The 20,621-nt window shown below is 35.9% G+C and overlaps 1 protein-coding gene across 11 annotated transcripts in view; it reads right to left on the bottom strand.

The window, feature by feature from the left end:
- Eph (Eph receptor tyrosine kinase) overlaps window positions 1-20,621 on the bottom strand; it is a 675,653-nt gene that overhangs the window by 37,087 nt on the left and 617,945 nt on the right. For all 11 annotated transcript variants that reach the window (XR_012461180.1, XM_074137247.1, XM_074137254.1 and 8 more), the window contains 2 exons: window positions 16,999-17,144; window positions 13,277-13,511 (listed from right to left, as the gene is read on the bottom strand). Coding sequence is in view for 10 of the 11 variants with exons in the window: in XM_074137247.1 (XP_073993348.1) it covers window positions 13,277-13,511; window positions 16,999-17,144 (381 nt within the window). In the remaining variant the exon portion in view is untranslated. The remainder of the gene's footprint in view (window positions 1-13,276; window positions 13,512-16,998; window positions 17,145-20,621) is intronic.

Below are 20,621 nucleotides of genomic sequence, written 5' to 3'. Positions count from 1 at the left end.
ACACGGATGGGACACCCAAACTGAAGGTTGCATTCAATACAAATGCAGAACATATGTTACAAAGTAGAGTGGTAACAGATGTTTCGATTATGTTCTTTAATAAGATGATTTTGGTTTGTGACATCTCTATAAGAGAAGATGGACAGGTCTCTCTCTCTCTATCAATAGCTGGCAGATTTCCTTGGCAAACCAAACCGGAATACTGCAATCAATATTGCATTTAAACAGGGATTTACAAGGTTAATGTAGCTGTTGGGGATCGGGAATTTCTTTGTTTAAAAAAAATAATATAAAATATTTTGGATTATTCATATTCATTAGGAAAATTATTCATTTGAGGTAAAAATTCGGAGAAAAGAGGGCACCAAAAGCTGGCCTATGGACACCATGAAGCAAAAGTCAGCAGGATACATAGGTACTTGTATAGGATGTGTTGAGCAGAGTAATTAGAAGAATTAGAAGTAAGGTGAGGCTTCCAACTTTAGAGTCTAGTTCCATGGAAATATCAAAGGTGAAAAGAATTTTCCAGCAGAAATAATTCAAAAATGCGTTAATGAACGCAGAAAAACAAAAGTGATTTTGGCGAAGATATGGCAAGCGATCATGCCATTACTACTAGATGAAGAGGTAGGAATCTGAAATCACGATTTGTAGACATCTGGTATCAGGAAATTGTAGATTTAGCCCTAAAAGGAATGAATGGCGATCAGTGATGAAGGTCCCTTAGCTCTGAACGACTGAATGACCCCAGATTAAGTTTATATTTAACAAAGGAAGTGTAGTTAAAACCGGAACGAGATTCACAAGACTATTTTAGAAATCTTTAAATCCATAAGTTAGCACAGAAAGGGTTGGCCACATCTTGGACAGGTCGTGAATAAAAGACGGTTTAACTAAGAACCGATTCATGCAGCAAACTTGGAGATATATTGCAAATGTGTTCAAGAACTGTGTGCTGGATGGATAATATAGCTGGGCTAATAATCAATCCGTTGTTGCGAGCAGATATTTTGTATTTCTTAAAATTATAATTATTAAATATTATGTCGATTCTCTATCGATTGAAATTCTCTAAAAGAAGACACTCATTTTTCCATCGATCAAGTTCAACATACGAACATATTACACAATAAATCATTCAAAACATGACGTGTATAGAATGAAGTAACTGCAAAATAGTAACCGCAAAGAGACTGGGTCAAATTTTACTGAAAAAAAAAAATGAAATAAAATGGAACTTCAGAACTCCAAAAAACATTCAAGATAGTAAATCATAGTGAACTCAAAAAGAACTGGACAATGGAATCCTGGTCCTGGGAATATAGGAGAATGGAATGCATGAAAATCTTCAAATAGTTGGAAGTTATTATTCAAGTTTATTCTAAATTTATTAAGTTATAATGCATAGTGATGCACTAAAGGAAAGTATGCTTATAGAATTTGAATGGTTTCAAAAAAAATAAAGAATAAGTCGCATTCTTTCTACAGAATAAACCTCGTGAGGTGGCGTGCGTATGTTTGGCTCATACTTATGGACTGCAGGTAAATATGTAAATAGTCACTTGAGTATTACCATAACGGAGAAGGTGAACGAAAGATTGCTACATAGTAGGGACAACAAAAACGAGACATTACGGTAAAATCTCAAGATTTGAAGAAGTTGAGGTGAACTCACAGTACCTCACGCAAAACTAGTGAAGCCTACCGTATCTTTACCCAGTCACAAGTATTCCAGAAAAGTGTACACTTGATGAAGATGAAGATAGGTATATAATATGAAATGGAAGAAGGAGAAGTTAGAAAACCGCCCACAGGGTTTTTGGCCTGTAACAACAACAACGGCTGTCGCAACAGTAGAAGAACAGCAACAAAAACACAGGCAACAAAACCACCAGCCAGCTACGGTCCAACAACCACTTCAAGATGTGAAGAATTCATTTAGAGGAGGACAACCGTGTTTAAAATTTATAACGATATTCACCCTCCTTCCAACTATCGCATCCAGGGGGTATTTTGCATATCTTGGAAAAGTTTTGTTAAAAGATTCCTATGGAAACGAACTTGTATAGAAGCAAGGTGAGAGAGTACATCATTTGCAATTCCTTAGTGCATTCATAGATTACGGGGTACATCACCTGCTTTTCAACATAATAGCACACCAAAAGAGGGACAGAAATATCTCGCAAGGGAATTATTAAACTCATATTTAATTATAAATGAAATAATTTATTCGGATGGAGCCTAGCCATCCTACACCTCACTAAAGAGATATACAATTTATTTCACCCAGAAACTGGATTAACGTAATCATAGTGAAGTCAACTTTCATTCAATTAACCATTATTTTTTATCTTTTATTGAAATTTAAATTAGCAACAAGAGAATATTGTACATAATAACGCAATATCAGTTCATTTGAGTGGAGAAGGCAACCATTATCGGCAACACTTATTACTTATTGCTTTTAAGAGTAGATATCTCGAGGTCATCTTCTCTTTAATCTCCTTGGAGGATTACCTGAGCAATGCGGTAGAGGATAGTTGTTCGATGAGTTGCTGTAGAAGTATGAAATTTGAGAAAAAGAAGTTTACGCCATATCTTTTTACGAAAGAGATTTTGAGTTCGTTTTGAGGCAAAGTGAGTTTAGGTTAAAAACAAAAAACCAGAAGATTAGGAATTGTTGGAAATATTTTTGTAACTGTATCGTAATGTGCTGGATGTGCAGAGTAAGAACGATTAGTCGATGCTGTATGACCAAAAAGGTCGCAGTAACAAGATTCTTTTGTTATTTAGGTTGAGTTTAGATCGTTTGTCAAGTAGTTGTGGCGAGAAGTTTTGTAGCGTTGGTTAGTTTCTTGTCTTTTCAGTCTAGTTTGGGAGATTCCTCTTCAACCGATTGCCTAGATAGAATGCAAGGTAAGATACTTGGTCCACAGTTGCTTTAGTAGTTTTGTAATAAGATTTATAATCGTATATAAGATTTTTCGTCGAAGTTGCTGTATGTTTTAATTTGAAACTAATTTTGAAGGTGCAATAAATAGAATTACCAATTATATTAAAATAAATTACAATTTTTTAATTTTATTTACCTTTTTATTGAAATTTACACCTGTATCTACAGGGTACAATAAGTAAATGAGATGAATGTATATAAACAAATAATGTGGCAAACGTGAATGACGGTCATCCAGTGATGGCCGCCATTAGTCACCCAGTTGGTCACGGGACCAACGGCGCCTCAGCTGTCTTCAAGAACTGGAGGGTAGCGTAGTTGAAGATAAGTTTGCAGCTAAAGGGTTTGGGATGAAGTGAGATTTTTTGATGAGAATTTTTATCTCGGATTTTGGCAAGTTCGGAGATGAGTGGAATTTGGAGATCTATATGTACTCGTATTGTGTGATTGCTAACATAGAATGGAGCGCCTAGTATGCGGCGGAGTATTTTGGATTGGAGTATTTGCAGTCTATTGATGTTGGATTTTTTAGCTGTTCCGTAAAGTTCGAGTCCGTAAGTCCAAATATTGGTGTGAGAAGAGCTGTATAGAGTCGTCGTTTGTTCTATAGTGATAGTTTTGAGCGTTTGTCGAGTAGATTGCATAAAATTCAAAATATGTTTAAACGTGCATTATTATAAGCAACTAAGCGGATGACACTGCAATCCTCTCGTATCACAAAGATCTTGTAATTGAGGTCCACAAGTAAAGTGATATCTCAGGCGTTGCAAAAGGATCAAAAACAAAACATTTCAAGTTTTACTTTACAGTTTGCTTTTTATTGAAAATTTTCAATTAAAACACAAAAAAAAAGAAAATCTGTAGGATCGAAAAATTAATAAAATAAAATAGGAAATCCAAAGTAAACTAGAAATCTGGAATAAGGAAATTCAGAAGGGAACAAATATTTTTCCTGAATCTTCTTGAGCAGGAAGAAGTACGAAAAAGGGCTAAGGAACGGTCTTTTCTTCCATCAAACGGCTGTCATTTCTTTTTTTTTTCTTTACAAGAAGGGTTTTTCCACTATTAAAGCTTTTCCAAGGGTACTACTCTTTTGTTCCTTTTTCCTTTATTGAACAGCCTATGAAAATGTTATTTTAACCCAACTTGAAAAACAACCATTGTTTAAAGGGCACTTGGGAATTAAAAGAGTATAATGGTGTTTGGAATCCATTAAGTTTGCAATTGAGAAACCTTGAAGAGGAGGGTAAGGTTTACAGATGGATGGAATGGAGTCAGAGGAAGCTGACGTTGGTGAAATATACACTGCCACAGAGAGGCTGTAGAATGCTTAAGAAATACAGTTTGGGTAGAATTATACCATATCAAGAAGGTGATGACGACAAACCTAATTGTTTTTCAAGAACGGTTTAATCTGTCTTCAGGATGGAACTGGTGGGGGAGTGAGAAGGAAATAGGAAAGATCAAGTAGAAAATGGAGAAGGATTCTCTATTTAATGAAGGACCAAGGAGCAGCACAAGCACAAGGAAACTATCTTCTTCTTGGTGATGCCAAACGGTTACTGCATCCAACCAACACACACTAATCTGGTCTCTCTCTAACCGTAACATTCAACTTGGATCTCTTTCTTTAATAGCACCTCCTTCTTGCACTTTAATACTCATGCTATCCTCCGTTCGCGCTACCAGGGTAATGGAAGCCCCGAATCTACCAAGTTGCCTCTGGGGTATTATTAAATTGTATCTATCCTTTAAACACAGTTTCCTCCTACTCTGTCTCAACTTTTGCAGTATCATGTGAATGTTGACAATAGTATCATCCCCTTGCAGTACAACTTCACAAAATGGCCACTTGATAATCTCCACTTCAATTAGAAACCATATCTGTAGGAATGGATATTACCAATGTTCTCCTAATCTTCAGTGCTTACTTAAAACTTATATTTCGAATATTTTTATAAAAGCAAACTACAATGCTCGTTCAAAATAAGAATATTACTTGCGAATATTAAACTCTTTAATTAAAACTGAGTTTTTCTATTTTTCCAATTATCTCGAAAAGAAATGAGTTGTTTAAATCAAAGATCAAGTACCAAACGAGGAACAGTGAAAAGATTTCGATTTAGAAGTGAAAAAACTATTTTATTACAACTATTATTCAAAATACACACATTTTTCCATAATACTTTCTTAGCACAGTGCATTTGTTGAACGTTTTAATCACAGATTGTCTAGCTGCATACTATGCTCCTTATACGTATTGTTCCCATCAGAGCTTGCAATTTTGGGCTGTTCTTCTAAGAGATCATCACCTTCTATCCTTCCTACAGAGGTGTGGCTATTAAATAACGAGACTGATGCTACTACAGAAGAACTATGCATGCGCCAAATCCTAACGACCGACAGCTGTGCAGCGTAAAGCCTTCTCTTTCAATTGCAACGTCTCACGTGTTTGACCGAAACCGTCGTTTGAGTAAGAGGTGTTAGTTTCGTTTTGCCGAAAACATCGACACTACACATGTTAGTAGAGCAACGAATTGTCGTGAAATTTCACATCAAAACTTGGTAAAACCGCTACTTAAACTTATCTTTTATTAAAAGAAGTTTGTGGTGATGAATGTTAATCTCGTGCGCGAGTTTTTGAGTGGTTCAAGCGTTTCCTAGATGGCCGAGAAGACGTCAGAGATGATGACCGCCCGGGTCGCCCTTTCACGTTCAAAACGGATGAAAATATTTATTATACTTAATCAACATTACTACCGTGAGGTGCTCGCTCAACTCCGTGAATGAGTAAGGGAAAAAACGACCCAATTTGTGGAAGAACAAGTCACGGGGTTCTCCATCAAGACAATGCGCCGGCTCACACTGCATTGTTTGTCAAGACGTTTCTAACCAAAGTCTTTTATTAAAAGAAGTTTATGGCGATCGTACTTTTAGGTGTACTTAGTGTGTATAAGAAGATTATTAAAACAAGATTTAGATTTCAAAATTTAGAGAAAATCAATAAAAATGGTATCGCAATTTTCGAGTAAAGCTTTCTGAATAACTTTGTTTTGTTTTTCCAGAAACAATTCCAAAAACTTGACGATACAATAACTTGGCGTATTAACGGCTTTTATTAGAAAAAAAGATTTCCGAATTTGACGGTAACGTAGAAGATTTGTCAATTAAAATTACAATTATTTTTTTTGTAAACATTAAAGAGAGTTCGTTTTCTCTTAAAGATATACTAAAAACTTCCTGTAATATCTATTTTTAGAATATAAATACCAATATGACTGCCTTTGTTAAAAAATGTACTGAACATTTTTCATAATCCAGTTAATTATAGAATGTTAAACAATTTACCGTCAAATTAACTAAATGAATAATGGACTCTTTAAAAAGAATGTGTTCCACCGACGCGAGATAAAATCTTTTTAGTGTTAGATCATTATTTTTAAATCACACCACTGTTAAATTTTTTGTATATTATAATAAATGAGTGTTTGGTAAATTTAGAACAGAGAGCACGTTACAGCAGAGTTTGTGCCAAGAAATGTTACAAAATTTGTCACATAATTATTCTCCCACGAGTTAGATAATACCAAACAAATAATCTTGTTCATCAATTTGACATAACTGGTGAAGAAGCTGGTTTATTAATTTAAAAAATATTTGGGAACGATTTGGCAATAATTATTGATTATTTATCTCCTAAATACTATTTCTCGCAGTGAAATTAACAAAGTTGTTTGTATTTTAAAATGGCATTTAAAACATTAAAAATAACATTACTAAAAAAATAGAAAGTTCTTTTTTTTCAAACAGGTGACCTATTTAATATAAAAGCAATAAATAACAAAATTCAACTTAGAACAGGATTGACTTTCTCTTAATTTTTAATTGATTAAATCTTCTCCGGCATTTTTACTAAATATTATGCAATCTTCAATGCAAGATTGAGAGCCTGGGAAATTCAACTTTCTCCAAGATTCAAATCCTCATTTTCTTGGTTTTCATTAGACATTTACAGTACTACCTCGATTAACCGGGCTGACCTCCGGCTATACCCACCCCGGAAAACTGAAATCCCGGTTAAACCGAATACACAGTATTACATAGTAATACATTACTGTTTCGTCCCAGAGTAACTTCGCTTTCGCTGTCAGAATTTTGCCGTTGATAGGAGGCCCCACTGACCGTTCCTGATTGAACCACTCCCTTAATGCTTTATCAAGATCCTTCCAAGTCGAAGTTTTCATAGACTTCTTCTTCTTCTTGAAAGCTTTCGGAGAACTGGACGCGGAAACAAAGTCGAGAATTTTCTCTTCATTTTTTAAAATGTCTCGAATACCGTATTGGAGGGCAATATTTTTTACACGTGATCTTTTTTTTGGGAAATTTCGATGATGTGGATTTTATCTTCGATAGATAAACAAATACTTTACGTTTAGCAACAGTTTTCTTAACGGATTCCATTGCGTAAGTGAAATAAAAATTCGACCGAAAGGGCAAACGAAAGATGTTTTCTGTAGGATTAACACTGAAGACTAGCTTGAGATTAGGCTGCTCTCTGGGAAGATTAAAATAAGGCCGGTAATTTTCCATAAAAATATTACATACGAGGGTCGTTTGAAAAGTGCGTGCAAAGTCAGAGAGATAGCACTACTGGCGCGTATCGAGGTTATGTTTAGTTAGCAGCATCTCTTGGAAGAACACACACCAAGTTTCAGCCAGATCGGTCTATTTCTTTGTGTTTGGCATTCGTTTGAATCGAGGAAGTCGAGTGATTTTCAAAAAATGGACGAAAAAGAATTTCGTGTGTTGATTAAACACTACTTTATGAAAGGCAAAACGCCTCAGGAGACTAAAGAGAAGCTTGATAAACATTATGGTGACTCTGCACCTTCGATTAGAACAGTTTATAAGTGGTTTCAAAATTTTCGGAGTGGCCATATGGGCACAAGTGACGCTGAACGTTCTGGACGCCCTGTTGAGGTTACTACTCCAGAAATCATTGATAAAATCCATGATATGGTGATGGATGACAGAAGAGTGAAGGTGCGTGAGATTGCTAGTGCTGTGGGCATCTCGAATGAACGGGTACATAATATTTTGCATCAACATTTGGACATGACAAAACTATCCGCAAGATGGGTGCCGCGATTGCTCACGCTTGACCAAAAACGAAATCGTGTGAATTCATCGTTATTGGACTATTTGAAAACCGAGCTGCAAGAAAAACGCCCACGATTGGCCCACAAAAAAGTCCTTTTCCTTCACGACAACGCACCAGCTCACACCTCAGCAGTTGTGGTCGCAAAATTAATGGAAATAGGGTTCCAACTCGTTTCACATCCCCCCTATTCTCCAGACTTGGCTCCCTCGGACTACTATTTGTTCCCCATATGAAGAAATGGCTGGCGGGAAAAAGATTTTATTCAAACGAGGAGGTGATTGCAGAAACGAATGGCTATTTTTCAGACTTGGACAAATCCTATTATTCGGAAGGGATCAACAAACTAGAGCAGCGTTGGACGAAGTGCATAAGCCTAAAAGGAGACTATGTTGAAAAATAAAAAAGGTTTACCCAAAAAAATTAAGTAGTTTTTATTTTTGCACGGACTTTTCAAACGACCCTCGTATAACCGTGAAGTTGAAAATAAACAATTGACGACCCGTAAATCCCAAGAAATCCAGTTCTTTGCACAATATTTTGGGTTTTTACATACATACATACATAATGACCCTTCAAGAAAATCAGGTACAAAAGAGTTGCTGCCACGCCTACCAATTATTTTACATCGGAAGACAAAAAAAATTTTCCTGTCGCCACCGAAAATTAACTTTTTTTTCAGCGCCGATCCAGATGTTCTTATGATGACTCAACATGATCCCGGCTAAACCGTATCCCGGATAATCGAGGACCGGTTAATCGAGGTTGAACTGTATTTGAAAACTTCTTACTAAAATAGATCCATATTTAGGCTTATTTCCTTACAAACACACAGAAAGAAAAGCAAGCGTTTACAAATACTACATTTCAAGCAATAACAAAATTATTTTTCTGTTTTTTAGATTGTTGATTGTTTTGATTTCTTAACTTTTACAATTATTTATTAAAGTGAATAAACAAAAATAATAATAAATCCATAAATAAAACAAAAAAATAATACAGAACAAAGATGAATTTGGAATTTGATAGTACGAGGGTCGTTTGAAAAGTCCATGCAAAAATAAAAACTACTTAATTTTTTGGGGTAAACCTTTTTTATTTTTCAACATAGTCTCCTTTTAGGCTTATACACTTCGTCCAACGCTGCTCTAGTTTGTTGATCCCTTCCGAATAATAGGATTTGTCCAAGTCTGAAAAATAGCCATTCGTTTCTGCAATCACCTCCTCGTTTGAATAAAATCTTTTCCCGCCAGCCATTTCTTCATATTGGGGAACAAATAGTAGTCCGAGGGAGCTAAGTCTGGAGAATAGGGGGGATGTGAAACGAGTTGGAACCCTATTTCCATTAATTTTGCGACCACAACTGCTGAGGTGTGAGCTGGTGCGTTGTCGTGAAGGAAAAGGACTTTTTTGTGGGCCAATCGTGGGCGTTTTTCTTGCAGCTCGGTTTTCAAATAGTCCAATAACGATGAATTCACACGATTTCGTTTTTGGTCAAGCGTGAGCAATCGCGGCACCCATCTTGCGGATAGTTTTGTCATGTCCAAATGTTGATGCAAAATATTATGTACCCGTTCATTCGAGATGCCCACAGCACTAGCAATCTCACGCACCTTCACTCTTCTGTCATCCATCACCATATCATGGATTTTATCAATGATTTCTGGAGTAGTAACCTCAACAGGGCGTCCAGAACGTTCAGCGTCATTTGTGCCCATATGGCCACTCCGAAAATTTTGAAACCACTAATAAACTGTTCTAATCGAAGGTGCAGAGTCACCATAATGTTTATCAAGCTTCTCTTTAGTCTCCTGAGGCGTTTTGCCTTTCATAAAGTAGTGTTTAATCAACACACGAAATTCTTTTTCGTCCATTTTTTGAAAATCACTCGACTTCCTCGATTCAAACGAATGCCAAACACAAAGAAATAGACCGATCTGGCTGAAACTTGGTGTGTGTTCTTCCAGGAGATGCTACTAACTAAACATAACCTCGATACGCGCCAGTGGTGCTATCTCTCTGACTTTGCACGGACTTTTCAAACGACCCTCGTATGTGGCCTGTACAGGATTCAACAAGACGAATTTGACAGCTGATAGCAATCGACAGGAGGTCCAATTTTTATGGCAGATATTCCTGAGTGTTCTTTTCTTTTAGTAACACAGAGCAATAAGATTAACAACAACGATAAGTATGTCTGTCTTTATATTTTGCTCAGGATTAAAACCAAAACCATCCGTTACTCAACTACTACATCCCGTCTTAAACTCCAGGAATAATGTGCCCAAATTTATGGGCTTAGTTCACGTGTGATTTCTTAGTAGAAGGAGGAGGATTTCCTCCTTAATTTTTATTGCATTTATCCAGCTGAAACATTAATTGAAGTTACAACAAAATATAAATGCACGTATTATGGAGAAATTGTTCGTTTTTTTTTTTCGGTTTTTATAATCTATTTCCTTCAATATTATATCCAGTAAATGTTTCTACAATATTCCATGTTTTAACAATAACGTGAGCTCATGTCGTGAAAATACAGGGCGGTCTACACTTAGAAGCGTGTGTCGAACAGCCAGGGCCAAGAGAGAAAGAACTGTATTATTAAAAAGCAGCTCCATATATTTGTACGATTTAGAACAATATTCGTTTCTTTAAAAAAAAAAAATAAATAAATAATAATAATAATAATAATAATAACAACAAAAGAATGGTTTTTGGTTTTATTTTCTAGATGTTAAGAAAAGAGTGTTCGCCGAGCTAATAGGGGTTCCTCGAGTATGTAAAAAGAGAAAGAATATATAAAAGGAAAACAAGAGAGGGTCCTGTCTTTTATTAATTGGTCCTTCTTACAGGATGGTCTGAGCTAGTTATGTGCCACTGAAGGACACACAGACCCCCAGAGTAAGGAAGAGAAAGAGGAGGCCTACGCTAAACAGGACAAAAGGAAGAATGAAGAGGTAAAGGAAGCCCCCAAGTTGGTAGAATAAGAAGGATCTAATAATAAACCTTTGAATAGTTCAAACCACTGCAGCTCGCCGGGTCCACCCAAGACACAGCTAGCGGCTTGCATTGTTCTGAACGGCTACTTCGTCAGCCGCGGCGGCTAAACCAATAAAAACTACAAAAGCGTTCCAATAATTTTTATTTCTATAGAAACTCTTTACATTAAACTGAACTGATATAGGATAGTTCGTGTCCAGTGGCATACACTCGGCAATAATAGCTAATTCAAAAATTACTCGTGCAGGCATAATTTTAACATTTTATCGTAAAATGCTTCTATATTCCACATGGTTTTGCATTTATGTAGATTTGTTTTAACTTTTAAATTAAATTTGATGCAAAATCGCATCAGATTATCTATTATAGATGTCGACTGACATTCGCGCGAAGTTGCCTGGCACAGTTACACGAATCGATCGTAGAAAATAATTGTTTTTAATTTTTCCTGCTGGTCTGATGGACATCGATTTTTTAAACAAAAGGCAAATATATTTTTTTTAAATTACTTTTTGGATTATTATTTTAATAGGAACTTTAACCACTTCCAAAATGACTCAATCGTCCTGAATATACGAGGTGTGGCTATTAAATAACGAGATTGATGCTGCTACAGAAGAACTATGCATGCGCCAAATCCTAACGACCGACAGCTGTGCAGCGTTAAAACCTTCTCTTTCGATTGCTGTGTCTCACGTGTTTGTAGAGAAATCTGTCTGACTGGAACCGTCGTTTGTGTAAGAGGTGTTAGTTTCGGTTTGCCGAAAACACATGTAGTAGAGCAACGAATTGTCGTGAAATTTCACATCAAAACTTGATAAAACCGCTACTGAAACTTATCTTTTATTAAAAGAAGTTTATGGTGTGAATGTTAATCACGTGCGCGAGTTTTTGAGTGGTTCAGGCGTTTCCAAGATGGCCGAGAAGACGTCGGAGATGATGACCGCCTGGGGTCGCCCTTTCACGTCCAAAACGGATGAAAATATCGATTATAATTAATCAACATTACTACAGTGAGGTGCTCGCTCAACTCCGTGAAAGAGCAAGGAAAAAATGACCCGATTTGTGGAAGAACAAGTCACGGGGTTCTCCATCAAGACAACGCGCCAGCTCACACTGCATTGTCTGTCAAGACGTTTCTAGCCAAAGTACAACATCCCCAGTTTTAGGTCATCCGCCCTATTCGCCTGACCTGACCCCATGTGACGTTTATCTGTTCCCCAAAATCAAATCTGCATTAAAAGGAACACGATTTCAGTCCGTTGAAGCTGTGAAAGATCTTCTGGAGCTCACAGAAAAAGACTTCCAGCACTGTTTCGAACAATGGTAAATTCGCATGGAGCGTTGTAGGGATAGGGGAGGGGTGTATATTGAAGGTGATAATAACTAATTATGTATGAATTTAAAATAAAATGTTTTACAGCATCAGTCTCGTTATTTAATAGCCAGCCACACCTTGTACAGGTCCTGTATCTGTTTTTTGCTGGATCCTCTTTCAAATTTTTTAAATGTCATCTATAAACAGGACTGGACCAAAATACTTTACCAAAGTAAAGGTTTTCGTGGCTCTAAAAGACTCTCGGGTCATTCTTCGCATCAAGCGATCTCCAACTTCGTCTCCATTTGGCTTTTTTTCTTGTAATAAGTGAAACAAAACGTGGTCTAAGTAATAAATTATAATCAAAATGTTACAATAACTGTATAGTAATCATTCTAATGACTTAAGACAAACATATAGTACACACACAGAAACGAGATTTTTTAAATGTAGCTACAAACTAAAAGTTCAAAAATCTATTTTATACAGCTTTATTGTCAAAATTGTTTTTACGAGATAATAAGCTGTAAATCTCGGTAAGCATTATCTCTTAACTGTATCTTAGGTGCCGGCTCATTTTAAAAGACATAAAGTTCTCAAAATGTCTGTCAAGAGAATGGACTAACTTAGACAACAACACAGATAAGATACTGTTTTTTAACAATGTGATGATGTCACACAACATATGTATCTCACCCACGCACTACCACATTCCTGTAGCGGGGTGTGACCGGGACTTGTGTTTTTATTTCCAAAATAAAAGAAACTTTAGGTAAAGAAGTTAATTATATGTAAAGACCAAAAAAGATGTGAATGAATGCTAAAAATATATAAAAAAGACACTTACCGTTACATGTTTGCTTCTCAACATCGGCTTCAAAACCAGGTTTACATTTACAGCCTCCGCTGGGCAGATACCATTTTCCATCACCTTTACACAAGTAAGTTGGAGTTTCCACTTCTTCCGCGTTGTCCACACAACGACCTGTTGCTTGTTCTATGAATGTTACCTCTCGGCCCGTTGGTGTTGTCGGAAATTTGGCAAAATTGATGGTAACCTCTGGACAGGTTATATAGTAAACCTAGAATTTTAAAAGAAATAAAAAATCAACATTTCAGTTTTAAAAATTGAAGTAAGACATTCATCTGTTGAAGGCACTAAAAAAAATGATTTTCTGTGAATCATTCAAGACTCGATTCAAAAACTTGCGAGCTTTTATTCCATGAAATTAGGTTACTATTTAAGCTTGGTCTCATGCAAAACAATACTTTATAACAGGAGTGTCAAACTTACGGCTCGTGGGCCAGTAATCTCTTATGGCCCACGATGTACTGAAATAAAATGAAAAAGAAGAAAGTTTTTATGAAGGAAATAGCGCTTTGGCGAGAGAGATCGAGGCAATATCGGTACACACAATTCCCAGTTTCAGTTAACTACTGAAGACAAGTATACACGTGGCCCCAGGGCCTTTCCTGTGGGGCCTGGGGGCTTGTATAAACGTGCTGACTTAGTCCCAGCGACGTTTGGAAGCTAATATGTCGGCCACTCTCAGTGGAATTCCAGAAATGATTCGGTTTTAAAAGACGAAGTAGGAATCCCCAAAATATATTCTTATTTAGGTGAGAAATATCCAAAAATGTTTGTTGTACAAATTTTATGATATTTTGGGATTACGTTCTTGAGTGAGCAACTATTTCCGTCTATGAAATTAAATAAAACGGCATACAGATCAAGATTGACTGGATAAACGTCTATCTTGCCTTACTGAAGATTGTCTGTTCTCAGTCTCTGAATCCAAATATGTTGTATCCCGCGTGAATCTTTGGCACTCCTGCTCTATAAGAACGCCCCAAGTGTTTCTCTAGTAACAGTGGAGGTAACGAATAAAGTTCGGTGCAGTTATTTTGGGGGGTATTGGGGTACAAAGTTATGAAATATTAGAGATTGACGGGTTATGATAAGCTATAGTTTATCTGTGGGCACACCTAATCTAAGAAAGTGTACATAAACTATCAATTCTACTGGCCGCTAAGTGACGAAGGTGACAAGTTTTATTCGAGTTTTTTTTTTTTAAGGATGGGATACCCACAGGGACGTCAAGTTTCCTGGAAGAAGTGAAATGAAGTGAAGAACTTCACTTTTCCTTATAGGAAAGGATATCTTAAGCGCCCTGAGAGCCAGGGAAATTGTTTTGAATAAAACTGAGGGGGAGCCTAGAAAAAATAAATCAATAATATTAGGTCCTTCTTGTCCCACCAAAGGACACCCACTCCTTGGACTGCACTTGCAAACCACTTGGCAGTAAAGCCACAGAGAAAACGCCACTATTCATACAAAAAGCATTAACTTTCCTTTCGAATGTACAAAATATTCTGTGAACAACCACTGAAATCTAAAAAGTTCTATTTTAATGTACACTGTATTTCGCATTCGGAGAGGCGCAGCCATTTCTTGAGAATCTCAGGGAAAAAGCGATTTCCCTGGCAGTACCCATAATTTAATTTGATTACTTCAATTTACGAATCAAGCAATGAATCAGTTTAGTACGATAAACTTCTTTCATTCACAGAATGTAATATTGTCTACTTAAAAAAAAAAAGAAAAAAAAAAGCTAGCTAAAGCACACAAAAATTCGTAATTATTCCTTCCACTCATGTCCATGGAATTACAAGTTCTTTTTTACGATATAACTTTAAAATAATGTTCATACGAAAGTCATGAAATAGCAGTAATCATAAAATTTAAAAAATTATAAGACGTAAATTACCAATTGGTAGAGGTAACAGCAGAAGAGCTAGTAAGAAAAAGTTGGAGAGGGGATGGAATAAAAAAATGAAATGGAATCTAAAGAAAAACATACTTGAAACAGTTAAACGCCAATAACATGTTTGCTTTTGTCACGACCAACACAGAATGGCCAATTATTTTCAATGCTAAATTAGCATTTATGGCAGATATTAGGAGAAAATATTTCATATTCATTAAATCTTTTTTTAACGTTTTTGAATATTACAAAAATGATATAAGTCATGTTCAAGACAACTTTCACTTTTTTTTACTTCTTATAAAAGTCAAACAAGTTTACTTATTACGCGGAAATTTTGGTATTTCCGTCAAAAATTCTTTAAAATATTACGATTTTATTTTTCATCATTACAGTTTAGAAATAATCAACGTGAAAACACAATTTTTTATTTATTTATTTAATTTCTTTTTTATGCGAATAGTTTGCTGAAAAGAGTCAAGTAATTTGCATTAATCATTTGCTTGTTGCAACGATTGTAGCAACAAGCAAATATGGTACCTGATAAAAAAAATAAGTGAAAATCACGAGTGGAGAAGGCACCCAGTGGTGCCACTCCAGTAATGTGCTCTTGCTATACTGCTCTCACGATAAGAGAAGATCACGAGGCCATCTTCTCTTCAATCTCCTTAGAGGATTACCTGGTAATGTGGAGGAAGATAGGTGTTCTATGAGAGGGTTAGGATGAGCTGCTATAGAGGAATGAAATTTGAAGAAACGAGTGTTAGCAAGATCTGTAATGAAAGGGATTTTAAGGTCATTATGGATAGTGTGAAGTTAGATACATAGAGCGGAGCGTTAAGAAGTTTTCGAAGTATTTTTTTGACTGTAAAATCTGGGATGCCGTAGTGAGTTGGAACGCTTAGTCGATCCCCATACTTCGATGGCGTATGACCAAACAGGTTGCAGTAAAAGTAGATATAAGAGTAGGTTAAGTTTCGAACGTTTGTCAAGTAGTCTGGCGAGAAGTTTTGTAGCGTTGGTTAGTATCTTGTCTTTTCAGTCTAGTATGGGGATTCCATGTCAACCTAGGTGCAGTCCAAGGTAGCGTACTTTGTCCACAGTTGGTACAAGAGTTTGGTTCAAGAAGATGGGAGGTAGGATTTTCCGTCTGAGAGTAAGATTATATATTAAAATCACAATAAATCGCATTTATTGGATGTAAAATTTTCCCAGGGATATCGATTTAAGGGAACATGCAGGAGGATTAGGGCGCCACGGTAGCCGAGTGGTTAAAGGCGAGACCTGCGAAGCTAATATGTATTGTGGTACTGGGTTCGATTCCCCGGTCTAAGGCCTTGGATTTTATTTAATGGTTAATAAGAGAAATTTACAGTAAAGTATGTTTGCTAGTCGCCTCCGTCCACGACACCCTAATTGGTAGTTGGACGTTAAGCCCCGCCTGAAAGAATAGGCGATTACTTTACTACTTACTTCAGGAGGATTATAAACAATCACAGTACCAAAAAAATTAAGTTTACGCCCGCAATTTTGGTTTAATTTTATTGCATTTCATTTCAAAACTACTTCCTATTTACAATACGGAAGTAATGTTTTCGAAAACGTGATATAGACATAAAACTAAATGAATTTATATTGATTAATTTGCATTTACTTAACGGCACCAACAAATTAGTTTTACGTTTTTATCTTTTTTTTCCCCACTAAAAATACTAACATAAAATCAGTCATGGATAATACAATAATGATTAAAAAAGTAAATAATAATACAATAATTTTAAGTTAAAAAGACTATAAAAAATACCTTAATTGCTAATAAGGATATACAGGCTCCTTGATCTCTGAAGGCAAAATACACTCCCTTCTTGGTAACGGGTATTGATTTGATCTCAGTGTTTATTATGACTTCGCTATTTGTGTTGAATCTTCCCTCTCCAGCAGCTATCCGACCTAATAAAAATTTTAAAAGAAACTTTTAAGAATTCAATAAATTTTAATTGCCTCTCTTTTTGATGAAAATGACACATCATTTTTTTTCTTGTAATTAAATATATCGGAATTATTAAAATACATATATACAATACAAAAATAAAAAATTAAACACTGTAATTAAAAATATCTAATAATAAACTGCGCCATTTTTATGGCAGTAATAAAATAGTAATTAGAAAAAAAGTCTTGTCAAAAGTGACAAGATAACTAAGGGGCTTAATACTGTAATTAGTATGCACTTAAGAATAAATTAAACAATCTTGAAAATAAAATAATAAGATATGTTTTAATAAACTCTTTGGCCAAGATATTTAAGGGCAAAAGTCATGTTTCTTAACAAGGTAATGATTGTAGTATTTCCATGTGTTATTTAGTTTGGACTATCATTAATTTTTGGCTTCTGATATGAAGCACTAAATTAAAGCATTAGTTTGAAAGAATGACCAGAATTTCAAATATCTGGGTTCAGTGTTAACCTCTAAAAACGATGTAACAGAAGATATTGCTAGACAAATGGCTGCTGGAAATAGTTGCTTATGGGCTCTTCAAACGGTGTTTAGAAGGTAAAAATGTGTAGAGAGCAGCAAAAATAAGGCTTTTTAGGACGGTGCTGAGGCCGATCGTCACCTATGGCTCGGGAAAGTGGGTTTTGACCCGAGCAGATGAGCAAAGGATACGCAGGAGGTAAAAGGAAAATATTAAGGAGAATATTTGGACCTGCGTGGGGACAGAGGAAGGCTTCAAAATCAGGACGAACCAAGAAGTGGTTGAACTGTTTGGTGAGCCTGATATTGTGTCTTGCGTAAAAGTCAGGAAGACTGCGATGGTATGGGACACATACACCGAATGGAGGATATAAGGGCTCCAAAAAAGAGCATCCTAGCGGGAGAAGGCCCCCGAGGTAGACCAAGGCTGAGATGGCTGAGGGACGTGGAGGATGATGTGGAGGCGGCCGGCCTGCAAGGTTGGAGAACGGCTGCGAGGGACCGTGAACGGTGGATAGCTGTTGTAGTTGAGGTCCAGGCCCTTCATGGGCTGTGATGACCAGGGAGAAGTAGTAGTATTAGTTGGAAGAATGACCCAAAATTGACCAGTAATTACAAAAATTAAAGAAAGACTTTTCATTGTAAAGATCTGAGAGATCCTAGACAATCAAGAATCCTTCTTAGTGCACTGCCAGTATCCAAACAGTGTTCTCTTTTTTACAGAAAGCACAGTCCATTGCCAGATCGTGAATAGCAAAAAGGTGTTCCTGAAAGTAGCAATCTCAAAGCGAATCTGCTTCAATCATTGACTAAATCTACTGCAATTGCTGCAAACTGTAAAGCTAAGCGCATCCATCATTAGATGCTACTTTTCAAATCTTTGAATAAATTCAGTTTTTTTTTTTTTTTAATGTTTAAGGCGCGTCAACATCTAAGGTTATTGGCGCCCAGAGCTTTTTTCAGTGTATTGCCGGCCTCCGGACAGTGTTCTCTCGTTACAGACAACACTGTCCATCACCGGACAGTGAGCTGTAAGAAGCTCCTAGAAAGAGAAAATCTGAGGGTCAGCAGCTGGATTCGAACCCGGGACCTCCGCGTGGGAGTCCAGTACGCTAACCGCATAGCTAATCCCATCCCTAAAATTCAGAGTTAAACATTATAAGGCTCCGAAAGAAGAGAAAGATATAAACCCATGGAATTTTACTAAAAACTTCAATTTTATATAAGTAATAAACGAATAGCTTAGTCAAAGAAAGCAGCACTTTAATTTAGCTTTATTTAATCTAAGCCAAAAAAATCGATGCTAAACATTTCGTTCTTCTTCAGCTCCACTACACCAAAAACAAACATTAATCGATAATACGATGTTCGGCTTCTGCAAAAAGTTATGTTTAACGTCCTAAAAAGAGGTAAGGAGAGCAGTTGTGCCCATCTGTTCAGTGCAGCCAACAGTGCTTTGAATCTATACATGCCGATCATGCACATACGCTTTGCTAGGAGAAATCATGCTTTGATTTCATCCTAAATCTAGCCTAGGATAGATTTTCAAGATTCAAAATACATAGACAAAACTCTTAATGAAGTACTTTAGAAGGTTTCATGGTAACGAAAATTGCTTCGAAATGGTTCAATGTGGTTCAAAGATACACGGTACAAATCAAATGATGTTTCCAGTTGATTCAAAGGTGGCTAAAGTACCAATTTATTCAAAAGAAGTTCATTATAATAAAGGAAACTGGCTTAAATTATTCCTAATAAGCTATCGAGTTAGTCAAATGTAGGTTCAATATGAGAGAATATTGGTACTTTGATTCCTAACAGTAATTTCGTTCATAAATGAACAATAAAAATTATTTATTAACAGAATTTGTCAGAAATTGTCTAAAGTAAATTAAGTAAAATTATAAAAGAACCTCTACTCATATTACGAATGTTAATATCAAAGATCTTTAAAACTAACGAAGTACCCAAGATATTTTTGTAACAAAAAACTCAAAACTTTATGAGTGCATAGAACGTGCTCATTTACTACTTTCTCTTTACATTCTGTAAAGATATCTTTGCATAAGATAGATAATAATCAAGAACTAGCCAGATCAACATCGCTCAAGATATCTCCATTAAAATAAATGAGGAAGAATTTAGCAAAGAGTAGTTCTCGAATTGTTGGGACAGGTTTGTTTATCGAAAAGATTTAGCGCCAGTCATGTTGGGATATACACTGCACATTAAGAAAACAATATTAGAAATAAACAATGTAGTTCCCTTGGCAACAATATGGGGGTTAACAGTTGGGTCAGTTTAGAAAGAATAATAATAGAATAGAACTTTTCTTAAAACAGAAGACAAATCTGAGGAGTTCATTGAGGTAGCTTTATCGAATCAAAGATAACATCGCACCTTAGACCCGTCAAGGAATGTATGAGCACATTAAAGGCCACAAAACAGTAGAATGTAACATAAACATGTTTCTCTGCAGCGAACATTCACTTTCATTAGACTTATTCTCTCAGTTACAAAACAAAAGCCCGTAAAAGCGGGTAAAGAATCTTGTTGTAAAATTAATGGCTGAGATGGTGAATTTAATAAAGCACCAAGAAAAAAAGGGTGTTAAGGAATTCCCTAGATAATTACAAAATGTAATTAACATTAGATTAATAGGAGAATCTTAATGAAGCGTAGACTAAAGAGAAATGGTTACAGATAAACAAATTCACTCTTTAAAACGACTAGTAAATAGTATGGTTTTCTCCATTCTGAAAACAGGTTTACAACTATGTAGCAGGGCTTTTTGCAATTACTTTTCATTTGAAATCTTTAATGAAACGGAAGGGGAAGAACAATTTTTCTTATCATGATCTAAACAATTATCAATTCTAAGACACATTTAAAGATGAAATCTATCTTCAAATTTAATGTTTGGTAATAATTGAACATTAAATTATAATTT

Source organism: Rhodnius prolixus, unplaced genomic scaffold (assembly GCF_049639745.1).
Source record: "Rhodnius prolixus isolate KJV_2025 unplaced genomic scaffold, Rpr scaffold_5, whole genome shotgun sequence".
NCBI classification, from domain to species: Eukaryota; Metazoa; Arthropoda; class Insecta; order Hemiptera; family Reduviidae; genus Rhodnius; species Rhodnius prolixus.
This window is presented reverse-complemented; position numbering and strand designations above follow the sequence as displayed.